The sequence below is a fragment of the Wolffia australiana genome, chromosome 5 (assembly GCF_029677425.1).
Source record: "Wolffia australiana isolate 7733 chromosome 5, ASM2967742v1".
NCBI lineage: Eukaryota > Viridiplantae > Streptophyta > Magnoliopsida > Alismatales > Araceae > Wolffia > Wolffia australiana.
Window position 1 is genome coordinate 1,628,862 of NC_135839.1, and position 23,712 is coordinate 1,652,573.

The 23,712-nt window shown below is 42.5% G+C and overlaps 1 protein-coding gene across 7 annotated transcripts; it reads left to right on the forward strand.

The window, feature by feature from the left end:
- The first annotated feature begins 7,793 nt into the window (after window positions 1-7,793).
- Window positions 7,794-23,004, forward strand: LOC144702869 (forkhead-associated domain protein). Of its 7 annotated transcripts, none has more exons than XM_078574864.1 (5): window positions 7,794-13,158; window positions 13,294-13,671; window positions 17,776-17,970; window positions 19,312-20,426; window positions 21,149-21,389. In XM_078574864.1, the coding sequence occupies exons 2-5, from the start codon at window positions 13,558-13,560 to the stop codon at window positions 21,246-21,248; spliced, it is 1,524 nt and encodes a 507-aa protein (XP_078430990.1). In that variant the 5' UTR covers window positions 7,794-13,158; window positions 13,294-13,557; the 3' UTR covers window positions 21,249-21,389. The 7 variants fall into 7 exon arrangements, with proteins under 7 accessions (XP_078430990.1, XP_078430992.1, XP_078430989.1 ...); XM_078574866.1 differs by having other exon boundaries at window positions 7,795-13,158; window positions 17,771-17,970; XM_078574863.1 differs by lacking the exons at window positions 7,794-13,158; window positions 13,294-13,671 and adding exons at window positions 14,529-17,488; window positions 22,721-23,004 and having other exon boundaries at window positions 17,771-17,970; window positions 21,149-21,289.
- Window positions 23,005-23,712: the final 708 nt, after the last annotated feature.

Below are 23,712 nucleotides of genomic sequence, written 5' to 3' on the forward strand. Positions count from 1 at the left end.
TGTTCCTGTCCGGACGATTCCCGTTCCATCGTGATATCTATCATCGGGCAGATAAGGATCATTCTGAGGGGGATGATTCCTATCGCGCTCCGGGATCCTCTCCTCCAGTGGATGGTAGTCGTCCCGTAGTGGGTGATTTCCATCATGCACCGGGGCTCTATCCACAGGTGGATAGGGATCGTTTCGTGGGGGATGATTCCTATCCTGACCTGGGGTCCTAGGTTCGGGCGGATAGTAATTGTCGCGACGATTTCTATCATGAACCAGAGTGCAAATATCCGGAGGAATAGGATCGTCTCGCTCGAGACGATTCTGATTTCGGCTTCCGGATCTATCTTCGGGTCATATAGGGTCATCAATGTCGCGATGATTCCTATCACGATCTCGAGATCTAGGATCTGGGGGATAGTGGTTCTCGTGATCGCGGCGATGTCAATCAAAACCTCTATTTTCGAGTTGATAAGTCCATTCGCTCACCGCATCGATCGAACTAGTTATACGATTGTCCATATTGGTTTTCGTGTATTGACATCACGAAAACCATTCTGGACAGCGTCTAATACACGATCGATGTCTCCTCGAGAAGAGGTCGGTGGTACGGATGACGACAACTCGTGGACAGGGACAGACACCTCACAACCGTCTTGGGGTTGGTCTGTCATTGGAGCGGCGACTCGCTTGTCGGAACGCAAATGCATGCAAGGAACTGAAAGATGATGATGAATGTAGACATCTACGATGGCGAACAGGTTAGGCTCTGATACCAATTTGACCTAGGACAACTAAGGAAAAAGGTGACTGAGGGGATGGATAGGTTGACGACAGGTATGGGTAATAGGCGGATTATAGGTAGGGATAAAACAGTCCACAGAAATTCACGATCGAATTCGGATTTAAAAACCAATGAAAATCTGGTGGTGCAGCTCCGACCTTTTTCGAGGGCGACAGTACTGTCTTCCCCCACCGCGACGATTCCTAAGCACCGAAATCAATACCTGAATTCACGTCGCAAGGGAATGCTCGAGAAGAGGAGAGAAGAGATAGAATCTCAAACCAAATCTAAATCTAACGGCGGTGGAAACTTCTCGGGAAAACACTGAACGAGGAACACTTCGACACCAAAGAGTTCAGGCGTACCTCGGCACCGTAGTGCGTGAAGAGGTTGCGGGCAATTCTGATCGTGACGAAGCTGGGCGAATCCAGGCGTTAAGCGGCCCACTGGACGAGGACGAGGCTGGCGTTCTGGGCGTTGAACGGCCCTGGTTGAGTGCGGTGGTCGTGGGCGCAACGTCAAGCGTGGGCGAACAGCCACTCGCGTGCAGCGCTGCGGCGAACCGCCCGGCGGCATCCGGACAGGGGCAGCTGAAATGCGGCCTCGGGCGGCCCGGGCAAAGGCTGCCTGGGTAGCATGGGCAGCGCGCAGGCGGCGCACAGTCGATGTGCGGGCGGCGCACGGGCGGCGTGTGGGCGCCGCACAGTCTATGTGCGGGCGGCCCGTGGGCGCCGCGAGCGCGGCGCGCGCGGCGCGGCGAGCGCGGCGCGCGAAGCGCGAGCGCGTAGCGCGCGCGGCGGCGGCGCGCGGCGGCGCGGCGGTGAACAATCGATGTGCGGCGTAGCGTGGGCGCCTGGCGCGAGTGCCTCGCGAAGCGCGCGCGGCGAGCGGGCGGCGCGGCGGCGCGCAGGCGGCGCACGGGCAGCAGCCTTGGCAGGCTTCACGGCACGATCGTGGCGGTGGCGTCGCGGCGAGCGGTGGCGTCGGCGCGGGCGATAACGCAGCGGCGCGGCACCGGCGGCGCAGCGGCAGCGGCACCGGCGGCGGCGGCGGCGGCGGCGGCGGCAGCGGCAGCGGCGGCGGCGGCGACGACGAAGGCTAGGGTTAAGAGGGACAGGGGAGGCTGGGCAGTCCTCCAAGAAGAGTGAACAAAACTTAATTCTTGAATTAATGACTGCCTAATGTTTCTTGAAAACAATGGCCTATAAATAGGGCTTGGAGGAAAGAGAAAATGACGAGAAAATAAAGACGCGAAAATAAAGACGTGCGCCGTGTCACGCCAAAGGGCAGTTGTGGATCTGCCTCTGGCGTCGTGTCATGACGCGCGTAGCAACGTGCGTGGGTGGAGACGTGCTTGTAGACGGTTGCGGCGTGTTGACTTTGGTTGACCGTGGTCCATCGCGGGCGTGTTGACTCCAGTTGACCGTGGTGATGCGTTCGATGCTGAAGTGTTGGCGTCCTCGCCATCACAGAGCTATGCACTCAGCCTTGTAGGCAGAACCACTCTCTTATCACATCAAGAAGAGCTGTGTGCTCAGCTCCCCCGGAGACATGGTCGTTCTGTTCGCTTTGTGCGAATTGGTGCAAATTGTGCGTTCTGTTCTTATTTCCGAACAGAACAAGATCAAAATTTGAACAGACCATCGTACAGACCTGTGTGCGGTTCGCTTTGTGTGAATTGTGCAAACTTGTGCGAATTTTTGTGCGAATTTTGAACACTGTGCGAATTTTGTTCGGATCGTGCAAATTTTGTTCAAATTGTGCAATTTTTTACCCATTGTGCTAATTTTGTTCGAACTGTGTGAATGTACGAATTTGTGCGAATTGTGTTCCAATTGTGTGAATCTGCCAATATGTGCAAATTTTGTTCGGATTGTGCGAATTGTTTGAACATTTGTTCTTATTTTCGCACAAAAAAAGAATAGAACAACAAACAGAGCCTTTTGCAGTTCTTTTGTGCAAATTTTTTGTTCGTTTGAAAAGAACAGAACAGAACAGAATGACCATGTCTACCCGCAGGCAGAACTCCTCTCTAAGCTAGCCGGGCAGAGCCACATGCTCAACCCCGCAGGTAGGTGGAGCTACGAGCTCAGCCTAGTGGACAGAGCCACGCGCTCAGCCTCAGGCCAAGCTGCGCTCTCAGCCCCACAGGCAGGACCTGCTCTCAGCCAGCCAAATAGAGCCGCGCGCTCAGCCCCGTGGGCAGGCCGAGCTGAGCTCACCCCCGTGGGTAGAGCCGAGCCATGCGCTCAGCACCATGGGCGGAAAGAGCCACGTGCTCAACCCCAGGCAACGTCACAATCGCGTGACACCACGTGACATGGTGGTAGCAATTGCGTGATGCGACAACGCTCACTTTTGTGATGGCAGGCATGGCCAGCATCGGTGGCGGCAGTTCTTCCTCCTCTCTTCTACTCTAATTTGTCGTTCTTTTTATTTCTCTCTTCTCTTTCCCATTTTTGTTGGTGGGTCACGTGGCCTAATCTTAGCCAATCGCCCCCAACTTAATAGGATCGGATGGCCAAGAGAGGTCAAAATCACCCTTAACAGGGGCAAACAAGCAGAACCATCTATCTTTCTTTTCTTTAGGGGAAAAAAAACCTTTCTCTAGGGTTTTTTATGGCAATTTTGGAGGGTAAGAGATGGTCATCGATTGTGGCCCCGAGAGTGAGATCCACTGCAAAGGAGCCACGAGTACACATCGATGGTGAGATACAATCAACATGAGAGCACTGGACACCACGTGCCTCAACAAAATTCCAACTTGATCCCCCGAGAGTAAGATTCGTTGAGTCGAGGACTTAACGGTGAGGAACAACTTGATCCAACACCTTTTGATTGACTGATTTGTGCATTCAAGGTTAGTTCCAACATGTTTTGTTGAAAAGCATCACTGAATTTGGTTTAATTTTGTTTCATTATTTTTGCTTATTTTGAAAATCACAAAACCCTTGACATCTAATTCTTACTTTATATACTCGCCATTTCTCATCTGATACTAATCTGATTCTAAGGATTTTGGATCTGTCAGATAGATATTGCATCTTTCTTTGTGTTTTCATCATTTATTTCTAATTCTTCTCCAACATATTTCTTGAAATTTCTATAATTGTCACCCGTGCGTGCAGATCTTATCTGGAAACACCTGTTTCTCTGTGGATTCAACCTGTACTCATCACTATATTGCATTTTATTCATTCATTTATCCAAGTCGTGTTTAGTGACCTCAAATTTTAGTTCTCCGAAATGGCTCCATTGTTGGAGACTAAGACACGTTTTTTATTTGATCTGCAGGCTTTTTCATCACCTCGAGGATTTTGTTGGAGTTGACTTCTACTAATCTTTCTTGAACAAACCATTCAGTGAGTTATTGGGGTTGTGCACGTGGAGAGGAGTCCCTGGTATTCAAATGATAGTAGACTGTAGCCCGCACAATTATAATTTTATTATGTGCGTTAGGTTGGAAATATCTTATATTTGCAGGAAATTCCACAACGTGATTACGACATAGGGTAATTTACCTTTGATTTGGCTCCTTCTTGTTTTAATGGCATTTATCATTGTGTTATCAAATCAGGGGTACGAGGGGTAACCTGGTGTATGCTCTATAAAAAGGGATCAGTTGCATCCAAATAACTCAAACCTCTAGCATTTTTATTCAATAGCCGACATTTATTTTTATATTTTTGTCATCTTACTAACCTGAGGAGCATGGGGCAGCGCAGCTATGGCCCAGGGGCAGCATGATGAAGAAAAATTGAGACTGATTGACTATGTGAGGCCATTGCCTAACAAGACGATTACTAGAGTAAACGTACCTGTGGTCTAACGAGCAAATCTAAAATGGACTCACATACCTTAGCCTCCTACCTTCTTTCCGTGGTCTACCATTTGAGGAGCCATATATGCACATAGAGAAATTACATATCACAGAACTCCTTTACTTTGGCACTGCACCCCTCGAGATCGTACGGATGCATCTCTTTCCATTCATCCTGAAGGATAAGTCCAAGGAATGGTTCCAGAACTTAGCCCATGAGTTCACTTCTTGGGATGAAATGGAAATGAATTTATTAGTGAGTATTATTCTCCAGGGAAGACCACCGCTATAAGGAAGCTCATTAGAGAGTTTACCCAGAGCCCAGGAGAGAAAGTCTATTAGGCATGGGAGCATTTGAGGGACTGTTAGATCATCAAGGCCCATTTAGGGCAGATTGGACTGACTTATGGGCCAAAGGCCATGTACATGTAATAGAATAACCCCAGGGAAATGAATAAAAAACCTAACTAAAATCAATCTAAATAAGGGCCCGTTAAGGGACCATTAAGAGCCCACTAGGGGCCCATTAAGGGCCCAATAGTGAGGGGCCCATTAGGGCCATATATTAGGTCCATTAAGGACCTAATATAAACTGGGCCTGATTTACATCAGGCCCACACTCCAACGGCTAGAAAACTAGCCGTTGGACATCCAGCTGCAAAAAAGCAGCTGGATGTGACAGGTCCCAACGATCATATTTTTTCAAAAAATATGACCATTGGAGGGACTGCTCTTCTCTCTCTCCTCAGCGCACATTTGTATAAAAGGGCAAAGGATTAGTAATGGAAACTCCAACCTTTTGTGCCCTATTTTCTGGTGTCTCTCTGTCCATCCTCCTCTTCATCTCATCATTTCCTCGTCTCTCTCAAGAATTACAGGGACCTCACTAGGCATTGCCCTAACCATAAGATCGCATACCGAGAAATCATACAGAGCTTCTATGATGGCTTAGATGCACCAGACCGGTGCCTGCTTGACGCAGCGAGTGGCAGAACATTAATGAAAAACAATGAAGATACAGTACGCGAACTTATTGAGATAGTGGCAGAAACTAGTAGTCCCCACCTGGAGAAATCTTATGGAGAAATCTTATGGCGTCATGCCTAGACCAGAAGGGATGCTAGATGCCAAGGCATTGGAGTCGGAATTACTGTTGACCAACGGGTTCGGATGGCTGAGGTGCAGAATCTGCTTCTTGATAAATTGAACATCAATACTTCGTGAGGAGCCCACACCCTGTGCTCATTGCTCTGGATGTGAGCACATCGAAATCGATTGCCTAGTGATGGCACTTATTGGAGAGGGGGCGACGTACGGTAATCCAACCCAGCATAGCAGACCCTACTATCCTACACTAGGGCCAACGAATTATAATAACTCTAGATGTTTTAATGCAGTTCCATATCAGGCAGGGGGATACCAATGTGATCCAAATTCCAATCAGCACCAAGGGACGGTAATGATGCAACAACAGTTTAGGTCAGGACATGATAGGACAGGAGGTGCACGAGCACCTACTTCTGCCCCATCACTACATCCAGCTAGGGGCACGTATTAGGGAGCATTTCAATGCCATCAGGTTGCACCACCGCAGTGGTATCAGGGTCCATCCCTAACACACCCTACATGCAACATTTATCATGGAGCACCTTCAGCCCCTATAGGACACAGAACTCCTACTACAGACCCGTTCATGAGTACTGCTCTCGCTCAAATTATAAGCAAATTGACAGAGGTTACTACTAGACTAGACAAGCTCGAGCACTTTCAACCATCATACATTGAGGGGTCTTATGATCAGTTGAAAGGAAAAACGAGTAGGGTTCGACGATTAGCTACCTTCTCAACCAATGATGAACCCTGGAATGCTAGCACGTCCTCGAGTCAAGGACATCAGGTTAATCAGATTGACATCCATGATGATGCATATGCTTGATGATGCATATGCTAGCTATTTCAGGGCTGAGAAGTGGGAAGACACTGCCGGACCCAAACACTGGTGACTCTAGCCATCTCCCTTCTTTTCTAGTGATGACAAGGACGTGAACCCTCATGATCTGAGGATAGCGAGGACGAGGGTAAGGAGGATGATACTCCAAAAGAGAGCTCCGGACTTGTTGACCCAAACCCTGCTTCATATAAACCTCATATTCCTTACACGCACATTCCAGAGAGGCAAAGGAATAAGACCATTGAGAATGAAGATCAATTGTTAGAGGTTTTCACACGCAACAAAAAATGAAGCGGCTCTAGTTGAATGAGACAGCTCGGTCATCTTAGACACACTTCCCACCAAAAAGAGAGATCCAAGAACCCTTATGATCACTATAAAGATTGGAGGCATGATGTTCACCCGATCTCTGTTAGACACGGTTGCAAGTGTAAATATCCTCCATACTGTAATATTTGATCAGTTCCAAGTCGGAGAGCTGCCGCCCCTATTTATAGACTTACGATGGTGGATGGGTCTGTGAAACGTCCTCATGGGATCATGGAAGATGTGATTGTACGAGTTGAGAATTTTTATTTTCCAGGATATTTTATTATCACTGATATGAAAATGACTAAAAGGAGCTTAGTCAAGCTCCCATTATCTTAGGTCTACCATTCTTAGCCACATCAAGAGCAGTTACTGATTGGAGTAAAGGTGAGGTTGACTTGCGAGTTGGGGAACAGGTCGTACAAGTGACCATCAACAAGATTTCAGAGCACCTTTGAAGTTCATATAAGCACATCGGGGCTATCTACTCAGACGATATTAAATCCCAGGTTGAAGAGGTGACGTGATGGAGGACCATCCAGTCAACCACGCCCCGACCCGTCACCAGCCACGTCGTGCAGCTCGTGCGGACATGAAGAATCTACAATTTCGCTACCAAGTTTGAGACGCGTCATCATCTTACCGCTTTGCGTCGTGTATCTTTATGTTTTTTTTTTTCGTTCTTTGTCGTCTTTGGATTATCAGGAGGCCCCTCCTGCATGAGCACCGGCCTCCCCTCGTATGTGTTTTATTTTATTTACGTACATTTAAGTGTCATCTTTAGGGGGAGGAAATCCATGTTGGACTTCTTCTCCCCCTAAAGAATCCACTTAAAGGGAGCCCAATAGGCTCTCCCTAAGAGGAGGGGCCCAAAGGGGCCACCCCTCCACAACTACCACTTCCCCAATATAAAAAGGGAAGAGTGGTCGTGGAGGGGAGAAGAAGTCATGGTGTTCAGAAATCCAGATCTCGTTCTTGTGTTATTGGCAGTTATTTTGTGGATGTTCATGGTGAGTGTCTCCTGAAGAAGAAAGAAGAAAGTTCCTCCCTTAAGAGAGGTGGGGTATATTGTCGATGAAGAAGAGGAGTCGTGAAACTGTTCCAGTCGAGAATTCTCAGTCAACGGCTCCTCAAAGGATAATCTCTGATTTCTGATTGTCAATCGTCAGAAGTTTCCAGGACGGGAAGGCACCCTGGTCCATCATCTCCACCGTCATCGCGTCAGGAAGAAACCATCAAGGAAGAACGGTGGATTTTGATGTCAAGAAGGATAAGTGCAGTGATTAACGCTATCGGGTGAAATTCTGTATCATCCTTAGGATCCAAGGCGAGGGTTCATTATCCTCAAATTGATCTCCGCGGTGTCTCTGAACGGTCATCTCCCACAGAATTTGGCGGACAATTAGAACCGATATCATTCTGCTCTGCTGCGGCTTGGATCCTCCTCTTTTGAGCGGAACTTCTTGTTTTTTTTATCATCATTCTCGCCATAAAATTTTGTCGCTCGTGCGGCCAGTATTACCAACCGTATCCACGGAGAGATTTCCGAACGGTGAAATCCTCTTGTGGACGTACTTGCAATTCCTCTGCTATCTGATATCATTCAAGCTCCGGTCATAAGGTCTTCTCCCCCAAGATCTCCTGGCCCTCAGAAAAAAAGAAGAATTGCTGCTTTGAATCGCTGGATTGTTCCAGACCTCGTATTATCTGTTGATTTATTCATCCGCAAGATCTAGACGGCACCCGAAGACTCAGTCATTTACTTTTGTTGTTGATCACGGTGACCTTTGCTATTTTCTCGGTGAATCCACGCATGAACAGCGGAGGGTCCTGCTGTGCCCCTTGGTTGTGATACGGAGCTACCATCAAACGCATTCTCTTCTGCCTATTCATCGGGTTGTTTTGCTGGTGACCTCGGCGGCCTGCTAACCGTGCAGTTAACCGGCTTCTTTGTCTACGTGCACCTCGATTGCTCCGCCACAAGCAACCTGCCCGCACTCTTCAGGTCGTCTTCTTTCCTCTCCTCTCCCTTTTATTGTACGGTGTTAGTTACTTTCTTCAGTGCCGATATCATGATTGCTCCTCTGCCAAGAGAGGATCTCACTTGAGTATAGGACTAACTTCCCCTGCTCGTGATAGAGAGAGTTATCTTTGTCGGTGTTGGATCCGGTCGTTGAGTTTTGATAGTGTCGACGCTCTAGGACGAGAAATCATTCCCCACCACGTCGCCTGTTTGATCCATTTGAGTTGATTGTCGGAATCCTGATTAAGACGAAACCCGTCCTGTGTCATAAAACTGATCTGTGTCTCAGATCGTCGGCGATTAACGTACTACTCGTTATACTTCTCTCAACTCATCTTAAAATTCCACGTCATTAACTCAGCATTCTGTGTTTGACATATTGACGTAACACGAGGTATCAACACTGATCATCGTATTACATCATGACGACTCTGAATGATGAGCTTGTTGATGGGCAACGACCTCAGGCGCAAATGCGACTCTGAAATTATCCATCACCCGATCCAAACATAGTATTTGATGATCACATCGCTCCTACCAAGGCAGAGAATAGGGAGAATATGTGTTGGGTTAATGCATGAAGGACACCAAAACCTCAAGAGGCCATGAGGGATGATTATAGGACGCTTGCACATATACATCACGATTTCGTCCGAGGGTTTGATCGATCCATGATCTCATTTGGATTTTATGATGGTCAATCGAACAAACCATCATCGTATGTTTTGAATGATAACATCCCATGCTTCTATTGCTCCTGTCTACAACATCACGAGATGGATTGTCCTCACAAGGACAACATAGAGGGCACTACATCCATGCATGACATTTCTATGGATACAAGGCATGATGACCAGGCGAGGAGCTCCAACACTAAGGATTCTTCACAGCCCCATGCGCAAAAGAGGAACACTGACTTACCAGAACATCCTTCAAACTCTTCCCTTGACAAAAAAATTAGTTAGCTTTTGCAATATCATTTTTATCCAATTAGGAAAATTGGTCTAGCAAATGGAGTGATTAGAGAGAGAGTCATAAGTGGCACCCCATGATGCACAAATCCTTTTGCCACTTGTAGATGTGACCGCCCTAGGGTCAGGAGGAGACTTGATATCACTTCATATGATGTCTCCCGGTACTGAATTACAATTTCAGCTTTGATCCCTGATACATAGCTCATAGAGAATGCTTGTACCATAGAACTCATCAGGAGTGGGGATCCACATCACATAGCCGTTGAGGGGTGCCATCGAGAAAGTCAGTAGCCCATAATCCCCATTTTCACCTAAACATCTATACAAGAAACCTTTAAAAAAGAGGAAAACCAAGAAGAAAAAGAAAACTCCAGGAAACGTAAGCATTACTTGCGAAATAAGTGGAACTCGATTCCACAGCGTACATATTGACCTTGGAACGAGCCATACCATCATACCTTTGATGGTGCTTAAATGACAACCGATGGGAAAAATAGTCCCCGCATCCCACATTGTACACTTTGATGACGGAACCCAAACGGTTCCAAGTGGGAAAATCACTAATGCTCATATTGAAGGAAGATCTGATTTCCTCATGCTTGAAGGAAAGACAGAGGAAGCGCCCATAAGACTGGGTCGAACATTCATCAAATCAGCCCATGCTATAATTGATCTAGAGGACGAAGTGACCCTACGGGAACAAGATCAAAGAGTGTCCATCAAGACACTTGGATTCTCCACGCTCATGAGTGAGCATTTTGTGGAGGCTACTGAGGACACTTCCCAGCATACTTCTCCACCCTCAATAGATGTCGTGACAGATTTATTGCCTATTCAACCTCCATGCACACCTCTCTACTCGCCCTCAAAAGTAGGACACTTTGTTTTAAATATATTTAATGAGCAGCTCAAAAGTTATATAAAAGCTTTGAAGGCAGAAAATGGTATCATGAGCGCGAATCTTGGGAAAATTGTGCATGAGATTGAAATCTTACACCAAAAGCAAGTTGATATACCAGTAGCCTCCATGCCAAGCAAGATATATAAATCAAGGAGAAAGAAGAGGGGATCTAGGCATAGAAGGAAGATTAGATATCTTGGCATGATGAAGAGTTGTGAGCATCAAGTGGGATATCCAGATGTGCGAGTACTACCCCAATCTCGGATTAGGCTCACAACTCAACGCAAATATATTAGACTGGCGGTCACATCGGCCCCGAATAATGGGCGTAGGGTTTGGATACCGACATCCATTCTTGAAACCTATCGATTATCGTCATCTCGGGATTTATGGATTCTTAGATCCATCATCGAGCAGTATCTATGATGTCTCCTTTATCCCATTCCTGTCTAGCTGAAGACGTAAAACTTGGCGCTTTTTGGGAGGCAACCTAAAGTACCTTTCTTTCTTGCTTTGGTTTCTGTTTTAAGGGGAATAAAAAGAGGAACCAAGATATGTAGACACGCAAGCCCGCTGCTGCCACCTGATTAAGAAGGAATGCAACATTATTGGTATTCCTTGTGAACTTTTTCGATAAGTTTCAACCCTCATCTTGATATGCATCCATCATTTCATGATCTATCTGCATAAAGGTTTTATTGAGGAAAATAAAATGTTCAAGTTGGGGGGTGTGGGTTTGGAAAACCCTTAAGAAATCTTTGAAGGATGAATATTACAATCTAAGTTGAAAATTGACCAAAGAGTTTTTTAAAAAATCTTAAATGCATTCTTCTTCATATTCTCATGAAATGGAAAAGTCTATAATTCTAATGTCTCTAAAAGCATAAATGATTAAAGGCATAGAATAAATATTATCTATTTCTTACGTCCATGGGTGGACCTGCTGAGAAGCAGCATGTGGCGTGGCACCAAGCTAGAGGGAATCGGATTTAGCGACCTTGGTTCTATGGGGTATTCTCTTGGGGTGAGCCTTCATCTTAGTAAACCGAAACACTGGGATCTCCTTGCTTTTAGATATCTCAAAAAATCTACTTTACCTACTTGTTTGTCTCCTGTTGTGTTGGATCAGCTAGACGGGCTTGTTCTAGGGTAAAAGTCATTTGCATAGGAGCAAGCAAAAGTGTCATCTGCCTTTCGTCTACATCTTCTAATCCCCTCAAACTACACCCTCGGACCCCCATTCTTCTGAATTCCTTGACTTTTTCATGTTTTTTGGGAATAATGGAGCAAGTTTATATTTGTGTGGAAAAGCCTACAAATGTACAACAGCAAAAGTTATTGTATATGCATCAGGGGAAATCCCTATTTAAAGAAGCGGAAGCCAAACCACACCCAAAAGCTGCAAAGTTCAAAAAAAGCCAAAGAAAGCCAAAAATTTCAAAGACAACACAGGTTCATCGTATTGTCTTTCTACAATAAGCTCATTATTCCCCCGTGTAAATCCTTGTGGTAGATGTGACCACACCTGGTCTTATGGGTAGACGTAATAGCCTACGGTGCGGTGGTCTGATCTGGGGGAGACAAATTATTTTCAAATATTTAATTTTGTATTATAGGTGAGCAATGAGATATTAGGAAATTGGACATTAAGGCTGAGGTCCCTGAGGGACGGCCCCAACCCTAAATGCATTAGCTCGGGCTGAGGGTGATGACGCCTCCCATCGCTTCCAGGTAGAATGGGTAACTGGTCCATTAAATTCCTGAAGTGGGGGATCTTTCCATCTATTAACTTTAGGCGGGCCAGCCATCTTTAGATTCATTTGCATTATTGATGAGTCTCCAGGTGGATTTGAGCAATTTGAGTATATCTTCTATCTAATTCAATTGCTAAGGGACCAGCAATGATTTATGTTGGGGGGTGTGATAACGTGCTATCATGATATGCATTAATTCTATTTATAACCAATATTAACATATTATTTGTATGAACTGGATGCATGTTATCCGAAATTTTCATCATTTTAGCATTCATTCCATTTCATCACTTGTTTACGTATTGTCGTGAATTTATCATTAATATGATGTAATTTACAGGTTTGACCGTAATCAAGGTCAAACCTAGATTAATCATTTTTCTTGGAGTTTAATGATTTCAAGGAGCAGGTTAAGTCATTTTACTTCTCTTGGTTGCTATATGTCGAGCGTGACACGATTTCGATACTGGTGTGCCAAGTCATATGATTTTGCTCGAGATGGCACCATGCGAGGAAAGACATTGCGTAAGGCTCCGACAAAGGAATGCCAACGACAAAAGCTCAGTCCCGTAGGCAGAGTCGCATGCTCAGCCCAGCGAGCAGAACCACGTTCTCAGCCCATCGAGCAGAGCTGCACGCTCAGCCCCTACGACGGTGAGCATTGCGCGACAGCGGTCCCTTTTCTGATGGCAAGTGTGGCAGGCGTCAGCGGATCTTCCTCCTCTCTCCTACCCCAATTTTTTTCTCTCTTCAATTTCTCTATCTTCTCTTTCCCCTTTTTGTTGGCAGGTGACATGGCCTAATCTTGCGATCACCTCCCACTTAAGGGCGATTAGATGGCCAGGAGTGGCCACAATAACCCTTAACAGGTGCAAAGAAATAGAACCATCTATCTTTCTTTCTTTAGGGAAAAAAACCTTTCTCTAGGGTTTTTTAAGGCAAGTTATGAGCGTAAGAGAGGCCTCGGTCATCGAATGTGGCGCCGAGAGTGAGATCCACTGCGAAGGAGCCACGAGTACACGTCGACGGTGAGATACATCGCAGAAAATCAACATGAGAGCACCGGACAACGCATGCTCGACAAAATGCCAGGGCTTGAATCGGGGACTTAGCGGTGAGGAACAACTTGATCCAACACTTTCTGATCAACCGATTTGCGCGTTCAAGGTTAGTTCCAATGTGTTTTGTTGAAAAGCATTACTTAATTTGGTTTAATTTTGTTTTACAATTAAAATTTATTTTGAAAATCACAAAACCCTTGAAATCTGATTCCGGCTTTATATGTTCGCCATTTCTCATCCAATACTAACAATTTTTAATCTATCAGATAGATATTGCGTCTTTCTTCGTGTTTTCAACATCTATTTTTCTTTCTTCTCCAACATATTTCTTGAAATTTCTATAATTGTCACCCGTACGTGCTGATCTTATCTGAAAACACCTATTTCCCTGTGGATTCCACCTCAACTCATCACTATATTGTGTTTTATTCATTCATTTATCCAAGTCGCATTTCACTTTATTTGACGCATAAATTTGTGTTTAATGAAGTCAAATTTTAGTCCTGTCAATGCTCTACTAGTAACTTATCATGTTCAAGTGTCATGTCGTACACCTATTTTGGTGTCCTAATTTGCTAGAGGCCTAAATCACACATGATAGGAGTACTAAGACATTTTAAGGCTCTGATTTGTGCTACAATATTTATAATTTTTGTGTACATAGAATAGGGTGAGGGTAAAATCCACATAGAGAAGGTAATGAGAGAGTAAACTATAGTTCAAATATATTTTAAAATATTCTTTTAGATCATGTCTTTTAAGAAATCTTTATGTATTTCTAAAAATGAATGATCAATTAAATGAATGAAAACTAGTTAATACTATTTAAAATAAATGAAATAAATATTTAATTTGTTTTAGATAAGTTATAGTAATTTAATGTGATTTTTTGGAATTCTTCAGAACTTTTTATGGCAATAAATAAGATTTTAGGTCAAAGAGAACCTTTGATCCCCCTTCCTGTGGTGAATTTGGGGGGACGGCGCTCGACCAGGCGGCAAAATAGGGCACCAATGAGTAGTAGATGAAAAATGCTTTGACTTTTGCTAAAATAGAAATTGTAGTGATTTTTATGCATTAGAAAGCTTGCACTCTATGCTATCCTATGGACCTAGACAATTTTTTTTTAAAATTAATCAATCATTTAGGAGATCACACAAACCTTATTGTCACATCCCCCAAAGGCCAAGTGGTGCTCATTCTCCAAGAATCTAGGTCCCCCTTGAACTCTCTCTTCCACACTCTTGTAGAGCAAAAATGGATCAAAGAATCTTCTGATGCACTAGGCCACCAATAACAAGTTGGAAGAAGATGAGATACAAAGAGAAAAGAAGAGATTACGTAGAAGTGTGGTAACTGTCCCAGCCATTAGGTTGGATTCATAGGCTTTGGAGGGCTAGTATTTCCATCTTGGATCCATGTTCCCTCCTTCCCCGATTTAAAACAGGCCTTTAGTTGACTTGGTTATCAAATAGGTATGAATGGGCTTCTAAGTGGGCTTTGTATGTATTGGGCATTTTCTTATTAACTATGAAATGGCTTGGGTTTATCCGTTCATCCCGTTTGTATCCCAAATTTACCAATGTATTTGTGTAAGTCCTGCGTTTTCAAATAGAGCTCCAAGAAGATGTGAGGAATCCAATTGACTCGAAGGAGTCAAGTAGGGTTAGTCTCAAAATTCTATAATATGTATAAAAATATAGCTTAGGAAAATAAATTAAGAATATGTGGATGTTGAGTAAAAACGTTATTGATGTTGTCACCTGTCCAAAACCGTTTCGTGTAGTCTGCAACCTAACATCAGTCCACTCCGTTGATGTATTATGGTGAGCTTTGATTCCCGTGGGATATTCATTGCCATTTGTTGATGAGACATGAGAGTTGGCCTCTGGTAACATATTTTTCTCATAATTTTGATTTTTTTGATTCCCAAGTAATGATAGGTTTCTTATTCATTGTAGTATCACTCCTTGCAAATTCTTCTACAATACTCTATATGGACTTCATAATTTGATATCCGCGAAGCCAAAATATGCATCTATAACACCTTTACAATCATAATACTCTTTAGGGCCTTTTTCTCCATCAACAGATGGGATGTCAACTTTGACGCTCTAGATATCTCGTCCACCTTCTCGACAATCTTCTCACATTGTAGTTGGTCTGCCATAGTGGATAAAAGGCATTGGTTAAGCTCGAGGGAAGGCCTTCTCATCCTTGTTGTACTTAATATGTAATCCCCTCCACATATAGTGCAGGGATGGAGACGGGATGATTTTTTCGTCCCGAGACAAAAAAAACAACCTGTCCGAGGATACGAACGAATTTTGGGAAAAAAACCGTCCCCGGGACCACCGGACGGAACGGTTTTCATCTCGTGGGACAAAAAATTGTCCGCCTGGAGGTCTCTGAATGATGCATGAATGAATCTGGATGGAAAACCGCCAGATTCACATCTGACGGTTGAGATGTTGCCACGTGTCCTAGTCATGACAAGTTGCATACAAGTCCATTTATTTTTGCGTGCGTGCAAATGGAAGCCACTCAGGAATAATTGTACATATGTCCATTTGTGTTCTATCTCCCTAGTAATTCCCTAAAAGAACTTGAAAAAATCTATATTAATATATTAAAAAATATAACTTCTGTTTTTTCGTCTGGGATGAATTTTGAGACAATAATTTATCCCCGGAGGACTGAATGGGACAAAAAACGTCCCGAGATCATTGGACCGGACCTTTTTTTGTCGGTGGACAAAAAACCGTCCCGTCCTTCGTCCCAGAGCTAACATCAAACGTAGGATGGGACAAAATTCGTCCCGTCTCGTCCTTCATCCACGTACGGGAGAAACGAGTGTCTTGCAAAAGAGTGTCTTGCAATAATACCCGTAACAAAAGAGTGTCTTGCAAAAGAGTGTCTTGTAATAATACTTGTAACAAAAGAGTGTCTTGCAAGAACACTATGCCGAGCATTAAATGTCGATACTCATCACAACTTGGCGTGAGCCTAAAGAAATAAAAGTAGACAAAAGAGGGGATATAAGGAGCTGAAGTTCCAGAGGGCAGTAGGATCAGCTGAAGTTCCTTAGGGCAGCAGGGTAGGACATAAGGCACATAAAGACATATATGTTGGCTGGTTGTGGATACGTCCTACTCTCTCTCTCTCTCTCTATCGTTCTCTCTCTCTCTTTCTCTCTCTATCGTTCTCTCTCTCTCTTTCTCTCTCTATCATTCTCTCTCTCTTTCTCTCTCTCTATATTTCACTCTTTATCTTTCTCTCTCCATCGTTCTCTATCTCTCTATCGTTATCTTTCTCTCTCTTTCTCTCTCTCTATCTCTCTCTTTATCTATCTTTCTCTCTTTATCTTTCTCTCTCTATCTCCCACGTCGAGCGTCTCTCATAGCTCATTATTCCTCCATCTACTTCTCTCTCGATATATATTTATCTTTCTATTTATCCATCTCTCCCTCTATCTATTTATCTCTCGCTTTTGTTGCTCATCTCTCTCTTATCTGGCTTCTAGTCTCACTGTTTCTCCTCTCTCGTCTGTGTCGGGCGGTTTTGAGCGGTATCCCAAACCGCCCGGCTCGCCGCGCGATAGCTCTGTTCGTTCGGAAATTCGCCCACATGGCGCGAACTTCCGCGCCGAACCGCGCGACCTTCCTTTATTAGCAATTTCAAATTCGTTTGAAATTTGTTCAAAGCTGAAGAACAATCTAGAGAGAGAGAGAGAGAGAGAGAGATGATGATGTCGAGCCTCGGATGGGGAAGAACAACGAGCTTAATCCCATTTCGAAGAAGCCAAATCGATGAAAAGAGTAGATCGCCGCCGATGATCGTCATCAGAAATTGCGCCGCCAACGATCCGCTCAAATCTCAACTCCGCCTTCTTCGTGAAGAAGCCGACGAAACGAGGTCCAAAGGTCTCCATCATTACCTTCATTAGCATCGCCATAATTGTAATCGTCTTCCGTTTCAAATTTTTCATCTTCGTTTTCATGTAATTTGTGATGAATAAGACTGCGTTGGCAACGTCTCTAACGTTTTGATTTTGACCTTTCGGCTGTTTTAGAGTGACCAAAACCGTTTTCTTGAAGTATTAGTTCTTTTCCTGTAGATTCGTTGAGATTGCAATATGTAATCTGCAATTTCTGAGATTGAAATTTTCGATCAAGGTAATTGCTTATTGTTTTGAGTGGATTCAGCGCAGAGCGCGAGACTTAGACTATTGCGGCTGTCAGAGGCGGCTGAAAATCTCCTGCGGCGTGCCGCCATGGATGTCCAAAATGGAAAGGAAGACGAAGCTCGAGATCTTCTGGTGCAGAAGAAGAAGGTCGTGAGAGCCATGGATCGATCAAAGTTCCGCATCCAGTTGCTCGATGAGCTTTCGTTGAAGATTGACGAGGTACACTTCTCGAAAATATCATCCACTCGATTACACAATCTTGGTGCTGATAATCGAAGATCAACATGGCTCCAACTCAAAATCATATCTCCCTCCAGCTGAATAAACTAAATTCTAATGGAGACATTGTCTTTTTAGATCCCCGATGCATTAACTACGATATATAACCGCGATTAAACTAAGACAGAGACTGAAATTGGGAAAAAAGAGACTTTAAGGCCGCTAAATCCATTTTTATGAAGAAATTTTCCGTATTTGTTTTACGTCTTGCACAACTATAATCTTGTGGTTTCGGATTCCCCCGTGAACTTCGTTGATGCTTTCTATTGTTTCTCCAATTTATGGCATCATTGAAATCATTTCCCTTAGATTCCGTCTTTTTTTGTTTCTGAATTAGGTTTATCCGATTAAACAATCTCAAGGTATATTTTTTTAAAACATTATTTCTTATGACACAGCAATATTGTTTCGTGAGACACAACAACATTGAATTTTCTCGTTTTGGACACTTTCCCGTAGGTTTTGTCTTTGTTTGGTTTATGAATTTGGGTTGTCGGATCAAACAATCTCAAACTATACTGTTTCTACCAGGCACATAGCGAAACTTCTTATGAGGCTGTAATTTTCAGCTCAACCAAATACTAGATTTACGGCCTGCATTTTTATTTGCATAAATTTTTATTTATTTCCTCAGTTTCTCTTTGCCGCTCAAGATATTGTTTCTACCAGGCACATAGCGAAACTTCTTATGAGGCTGTAATTTCCAGTTCAACCAAATACTAGATTTACGGCCTGCATTTTTATTTGCATAATTATTGTTAATGCTCAAGATATTCAAAAAAAAAAAGGCTCAAGATATCATGTGGTTGATTTTGACTCTCTTTTGCTGCCCGAATCCTCGAATGCAATTATTTCCTGCTTTCTTCTGTTTCTATGGTTTAGCATATTGTCGAAATATGAGTTCAAAATCTAATTTATGATGGAAAACATTGCTGCAGAAAGCACCGGAACGTGTAATAATCTCTTATTTAATCTTTTTCCTTTTTGGCTCTTCTTTTTTAACAACTTTGGTCTCTTGGATCAAATTTTCTCAACCCATATGAAATTTTGAACCCGGTCCATCATAAAACTGCATTTAAAATTTATTTCTCAATTTCAACGCTAGATTCAAAGCGTGCATTGTTTCTTTTCTGAATTATTTCTATTTGTTTTCTTCAATTCTCAAAGTCATTTATACTCCTTGAAAAAACCATCGCATCAGCTTTAAACCTTCTCCTTTGCTGCCCTCTTACTTTAAACCGGTTTATCTTTTTTCTGATATGCACTTCTATTTGTGGTCAGGCAATAGCTCTAAAGGAATCAGAGTCAATTAATAATCTTAACAGAATGGAATTTCGATCAGAGACGTCTGATCAGTTGGTTCACATAATGTCCACAAGTCAAACTCCCATGCAAGAAGATTTAAGGGGCGCTGGCTTGGAACCCTCCAAAGAAGAAGATTCAAGTAGAAACGCAGAAATTAATGAAGTACATGAAGAATACCATGTTCTTGATTCTTCATTCCCAAATGGAATACACCTGGAAGAAGGTTCGAATACTGTGGATCTCATCAGTTCAAGCCCTATCCTTGAAGCGTCTGTCGAAGAACTTCGTGAAAATGGACCGGTTACAAGTTTAAGCTCTCAAAATAAAATTTCTGAGGAAGATGATTCCGGAAGAAACGCACGGACTGATGTAGTGGAAGAAAATGAGAAAAACCCAGTTCAAAATTCATCCTCTCCTCGAGGAATATCTCTGGAAGAAGGTTCTTTTAGTTGTGAAGTTATCAGTTCAAGTCCTATCACTGAAGCATCTGTCAAAGAACTTCTTGAAGAGGAATGGCTTACGAGTTTAAGCTCTCAGAATAAAATTTCTGAGGAAGATGATTCCATGAGAAACATCCGGACTGATGTCACCCCAATCTCTTTAGCTGAATCATCTTGCGAAGAAAATGAAGAAAACCCGGTTCATAATCCAGCTTCTCCCCGAGAACTATGGTTGGAAGAAGATTCTTATAGTACTGAACTGATCAGTTCGAGTCCTACTATTGAAGCGTCTGACGAAGAACTTCATGAAAAAAGACGGGTTTGTAATTTAAGCGACCCAAACGAAGATTCTGATGAAGAAGATTCCTATCAGAGTAAAATATCTGAAGTGAGCCCGGCCCTTGAAATATCTGAAGAAGATTTCAATGTTGGTAATTTGATAGGTTCAGGCTTTATTGAGGAGGCAGAAGGGAGTTTCTTGAAGGGGATTAGCAGTTTGGATGAGTTAATGCAGAGTATTGATCGTCGTCTGCAAGAGATTGAAGGTGATCTGGGCTTGATTTTGAGGTCTTCAACTTCGATGATCGGAGAGGATTTGAAGGCTGAGCACGTGTTCGAGGTTCTGGGAGATATTCAGAGGACCAGGAAAAGGTAACTCACGAATTTTTTTTATTTTAATTTCATATGCTTTAATCTTAATTGGAGTCTTATTTCCTCATCTGGGAATACTGGAAAATATAAGGGTGTTTAGAGAGAGAAGCGAGGGAGAAATGAGATATTGAGGGATTGAGAGAGAGAGAGGAGAGAGAGATGTGGGAGTGTGGCTTTGAGGAAAGATAGATGAATGGATGTGCTTGGGAATGGAGATAGAGAGAGAGGAGATACCATGTGGGAGAGGCGGGTGAAATAAACGATGGGGGGAAGAGAGAGAGATGAGAAATAGTGAAAAACGGCAATGGCTGATTGGAAAGGATGGATCAGGTAGAGAAAAAAGATGTGGATATGTGTCTATGGAGAGAGAGATATGGAACAGATGTACTGAAGAGATTTGGATGTGTTTATGTATGCATCTGAGAGTTGGAGAGAGAGAGATGAATTGGATAGAGCAACGAGGGATGTCTCTCTCTGTGAGAAAGCAGCGAGAGATGGATAATACCCTGCAAGGAGATGTGGATGTCTGTTGGGATGGTAAGTGGAGAGAGAGATAACATATATAGGATGTGATGAGTAGAGATGGTTGTGTGTGTTGGATAGAATAGAGATGGTTGTGTGTGATGAGTAGAGAGAGAGAGATGGATGAGGTAGATATTATGCTTCCTTTTAATCATACCTGTTACATTGCACTTTATTCATTGTTTGTTTTTCATCTACAGAATCGCAAGCATCATCAAGACCAAATCAGAGGAATCCTTGCTAGACCAGTCAAGTAAAGAAAAGCCCACAGAGCAAGAAAATGTTCATCCACACAATTAATTTATCCAAGAAAAAAAAACAATTCTTCACAGCAAAAGAAGGTACACATCACAATCTCTTATAGTTTTTTTTACCTTTCCTTTTTTCTCTTGATTTCTGTGTGCATTGATTTATATATAGAGGTTCATTGGAACTAACAAACTGCATGCAGTAGTTATTGAATAAGCGGGGAAAGTATTTCAATAAATGAGATAATGTCAGAAGATTCTGTTAAAATACCATAAGATCCAGAAACTTCTTAAATTTATCTTAGAAATCTCATAATTTATTAGAAGCTTTTATAACATTCATTGATGATCATTTTAGTGAAAAATAAGCACACAAAGTACATGAAATAACAATAAAAGTAGGATGTTACTTGTGTTTATGAATGGGGGAGAGATAGAGAGGGAAAGGGATAACAATAAGCCGTAGAGGAAGAAATTTGGAGAGAAGGGCAAAGAAGGAAGATAATTGGTAATTGGTAGGGAAGATAGATAAGGGAGAGAAGAGCAAAGAAGGAAGATAATTGGTAGGGAAATAGGGAGATAATTGGCAGGGGGGAGAAGAGAGGGAGAATATAGAGAAAGGGCAGAGAGATAGGAAAAAAGGGAGTATTCTGAGAGAGAGTGAAACTTAATAATTTCTAATTTTATTCATGTTTAACTTTGTCATTATTATGAGCAATTTGATAAGCCTAAAATTGGTGTGGAAATATGTCGATGTTTGGTCTTTTAGACTTGAGCAATAAAATTTGTAAATTTCCCTTAATCACTAAATACTAGGTATAGAGCAAGCAAGGAGTCGAACCACAGGGAGGCAATCTGCAAGAATTTTTATCCAATTTAAAATTAATTAATTCAAGAATGAATAATTTTGTATTTAATGGACTTTAATTATGTTTAGTTCTGCTTACAATTAAACAAAGTTAGGCAGAAACTTAATTTTGATATTAATATTTTCGATCAAGACACTCAAGATAGTATAATTTTGATTATAATATCAGATTAATTCGGATTACCAATTTCCCAATCAAGGCAATTTTTTAAGACAAATTTTATGTCTTAAAATTGAGAATTAAAGTCAAGAAAGGTATTTTTGAAATTGGACTTGAAGATGGACGATTTCTTGGATAAAATTTTGGATTTAGGTTTTTGAAATATTGAATTAAATTTCTAAACAATCAATTTTGAATCTAGAGAGAGAAAATAGGTGATCTAATTTAGAGAGAGAAAGTAGACGAATTTGGCGGAAAATGGATTAGAGAAGAAATTTGACCCTGATTTAAAGATCTAAAATTGCAAAATGGATCCAAATCAATGTAGAACTAAAGATTAAAAATCAGATTTGGAATCAAAATCAAAATGCAATGCTAATTTCATTTCAAATCAACTTCAAGGGCATGTCCATTTTGCCCATGCCATGACATTTTAGAATCTTTCAAGAAGATCAAAAAGCAAATTAGAAACTTACAACTTTCAATGATGAATCAGGATCTATCGACTTCCAAAGCAACTCATGTGTCCTTGGCCAAATCATTGGGGAGAGCCTCAAAAACTGAATTTCTCTTTTTCCCCGACCTCTATCTAAAAATCCAACTGTATGGATCGTAGAGGGGGAAAAAGACAAACATGCCCTCAAAATTTCAGTTCAATCAGACAGCTAGATCTCAAGGTATCACCATTTTATTGGCGTTTAATCTCAACAGTTGGATCGTTTTATCTCTACTCCATGCAATGTAAAAATCGCATTTTCTAATTGAAGGAAACTTTTTTTCCTTGTTTTATCCACCTCGAATCGCGTTCTCACATGTATTTGTGCGCTTCCACAAGCTGCAATCATTCCTCTATAATGCTGCATGTAAATGGTCAAGAAAAAGCCACGTTGCCTTGTCAACACCTTTTTAAATAAATAAAAGAATAAAAAGGTAAGCTTACCTCGTATTAAACGCACGCAATGTCGGTTGTCGCGTGCGTTAAATGCACGCGGCTAACCAACTGTGCGTACGAGGTATCTTTTTAATGCACGCAGAGTCGATTGCCGCGTGCATTAAATGCACGCGGCGAATCAATTCTGCGTATGTGTAATACGAGAAGTCATCATAAATGCACGTGGAGATCAGTCTCCGCATGCACTTATTGCATGAAAAAAAAGTAAAAAATCATACGTTTTCTTCGCCGTCCGTGCCACATTACTCCTTTTGAGGCAATCATTCTCTCATTATGGCATCGCGCATTGCGATGCCATAATGAGCCAATAATGCTCTCTCTCTATCTTTATTTTTTAAAAAAATGCATCCACTCATTCGCCCGAATTTTGGGCGAATGACGTGAATGCCACGAAAATTTAGAAGCAAAATTATTTAAAATACTAAATAAATTATTAAAAAATATTCTTTTAATTCTAAAATTCATTTCTTGGCTATAGAATGGTCAAAAAATTATATAAAAAAACATAGAAAAATTCCGTAAAATTAGTAAAGCCT

Coding starts and splice junctions, on each gene's coding strand:
- LOC144702869 (XM_078574863.1), top strand. CDS start 17,308: ATGATGATGTCGAGCCTCGGATGGGGAAGAACAACGAGCTTAATCCCA. Junction 17,971..19,311: donor TTTCGTTGAAGATTGACGAG/GTACACTTCTCG, acceptor ATTTGTGGTCAG/GCAATAGCTCTAAAGGAATC. Junction 20,427..21,148: donor ATTCAGAGGACCAGGAAAAG/GTAACTCACGAA, acceptor TTTCATCTACAG/AATCGCAAGCATCATCAAGA.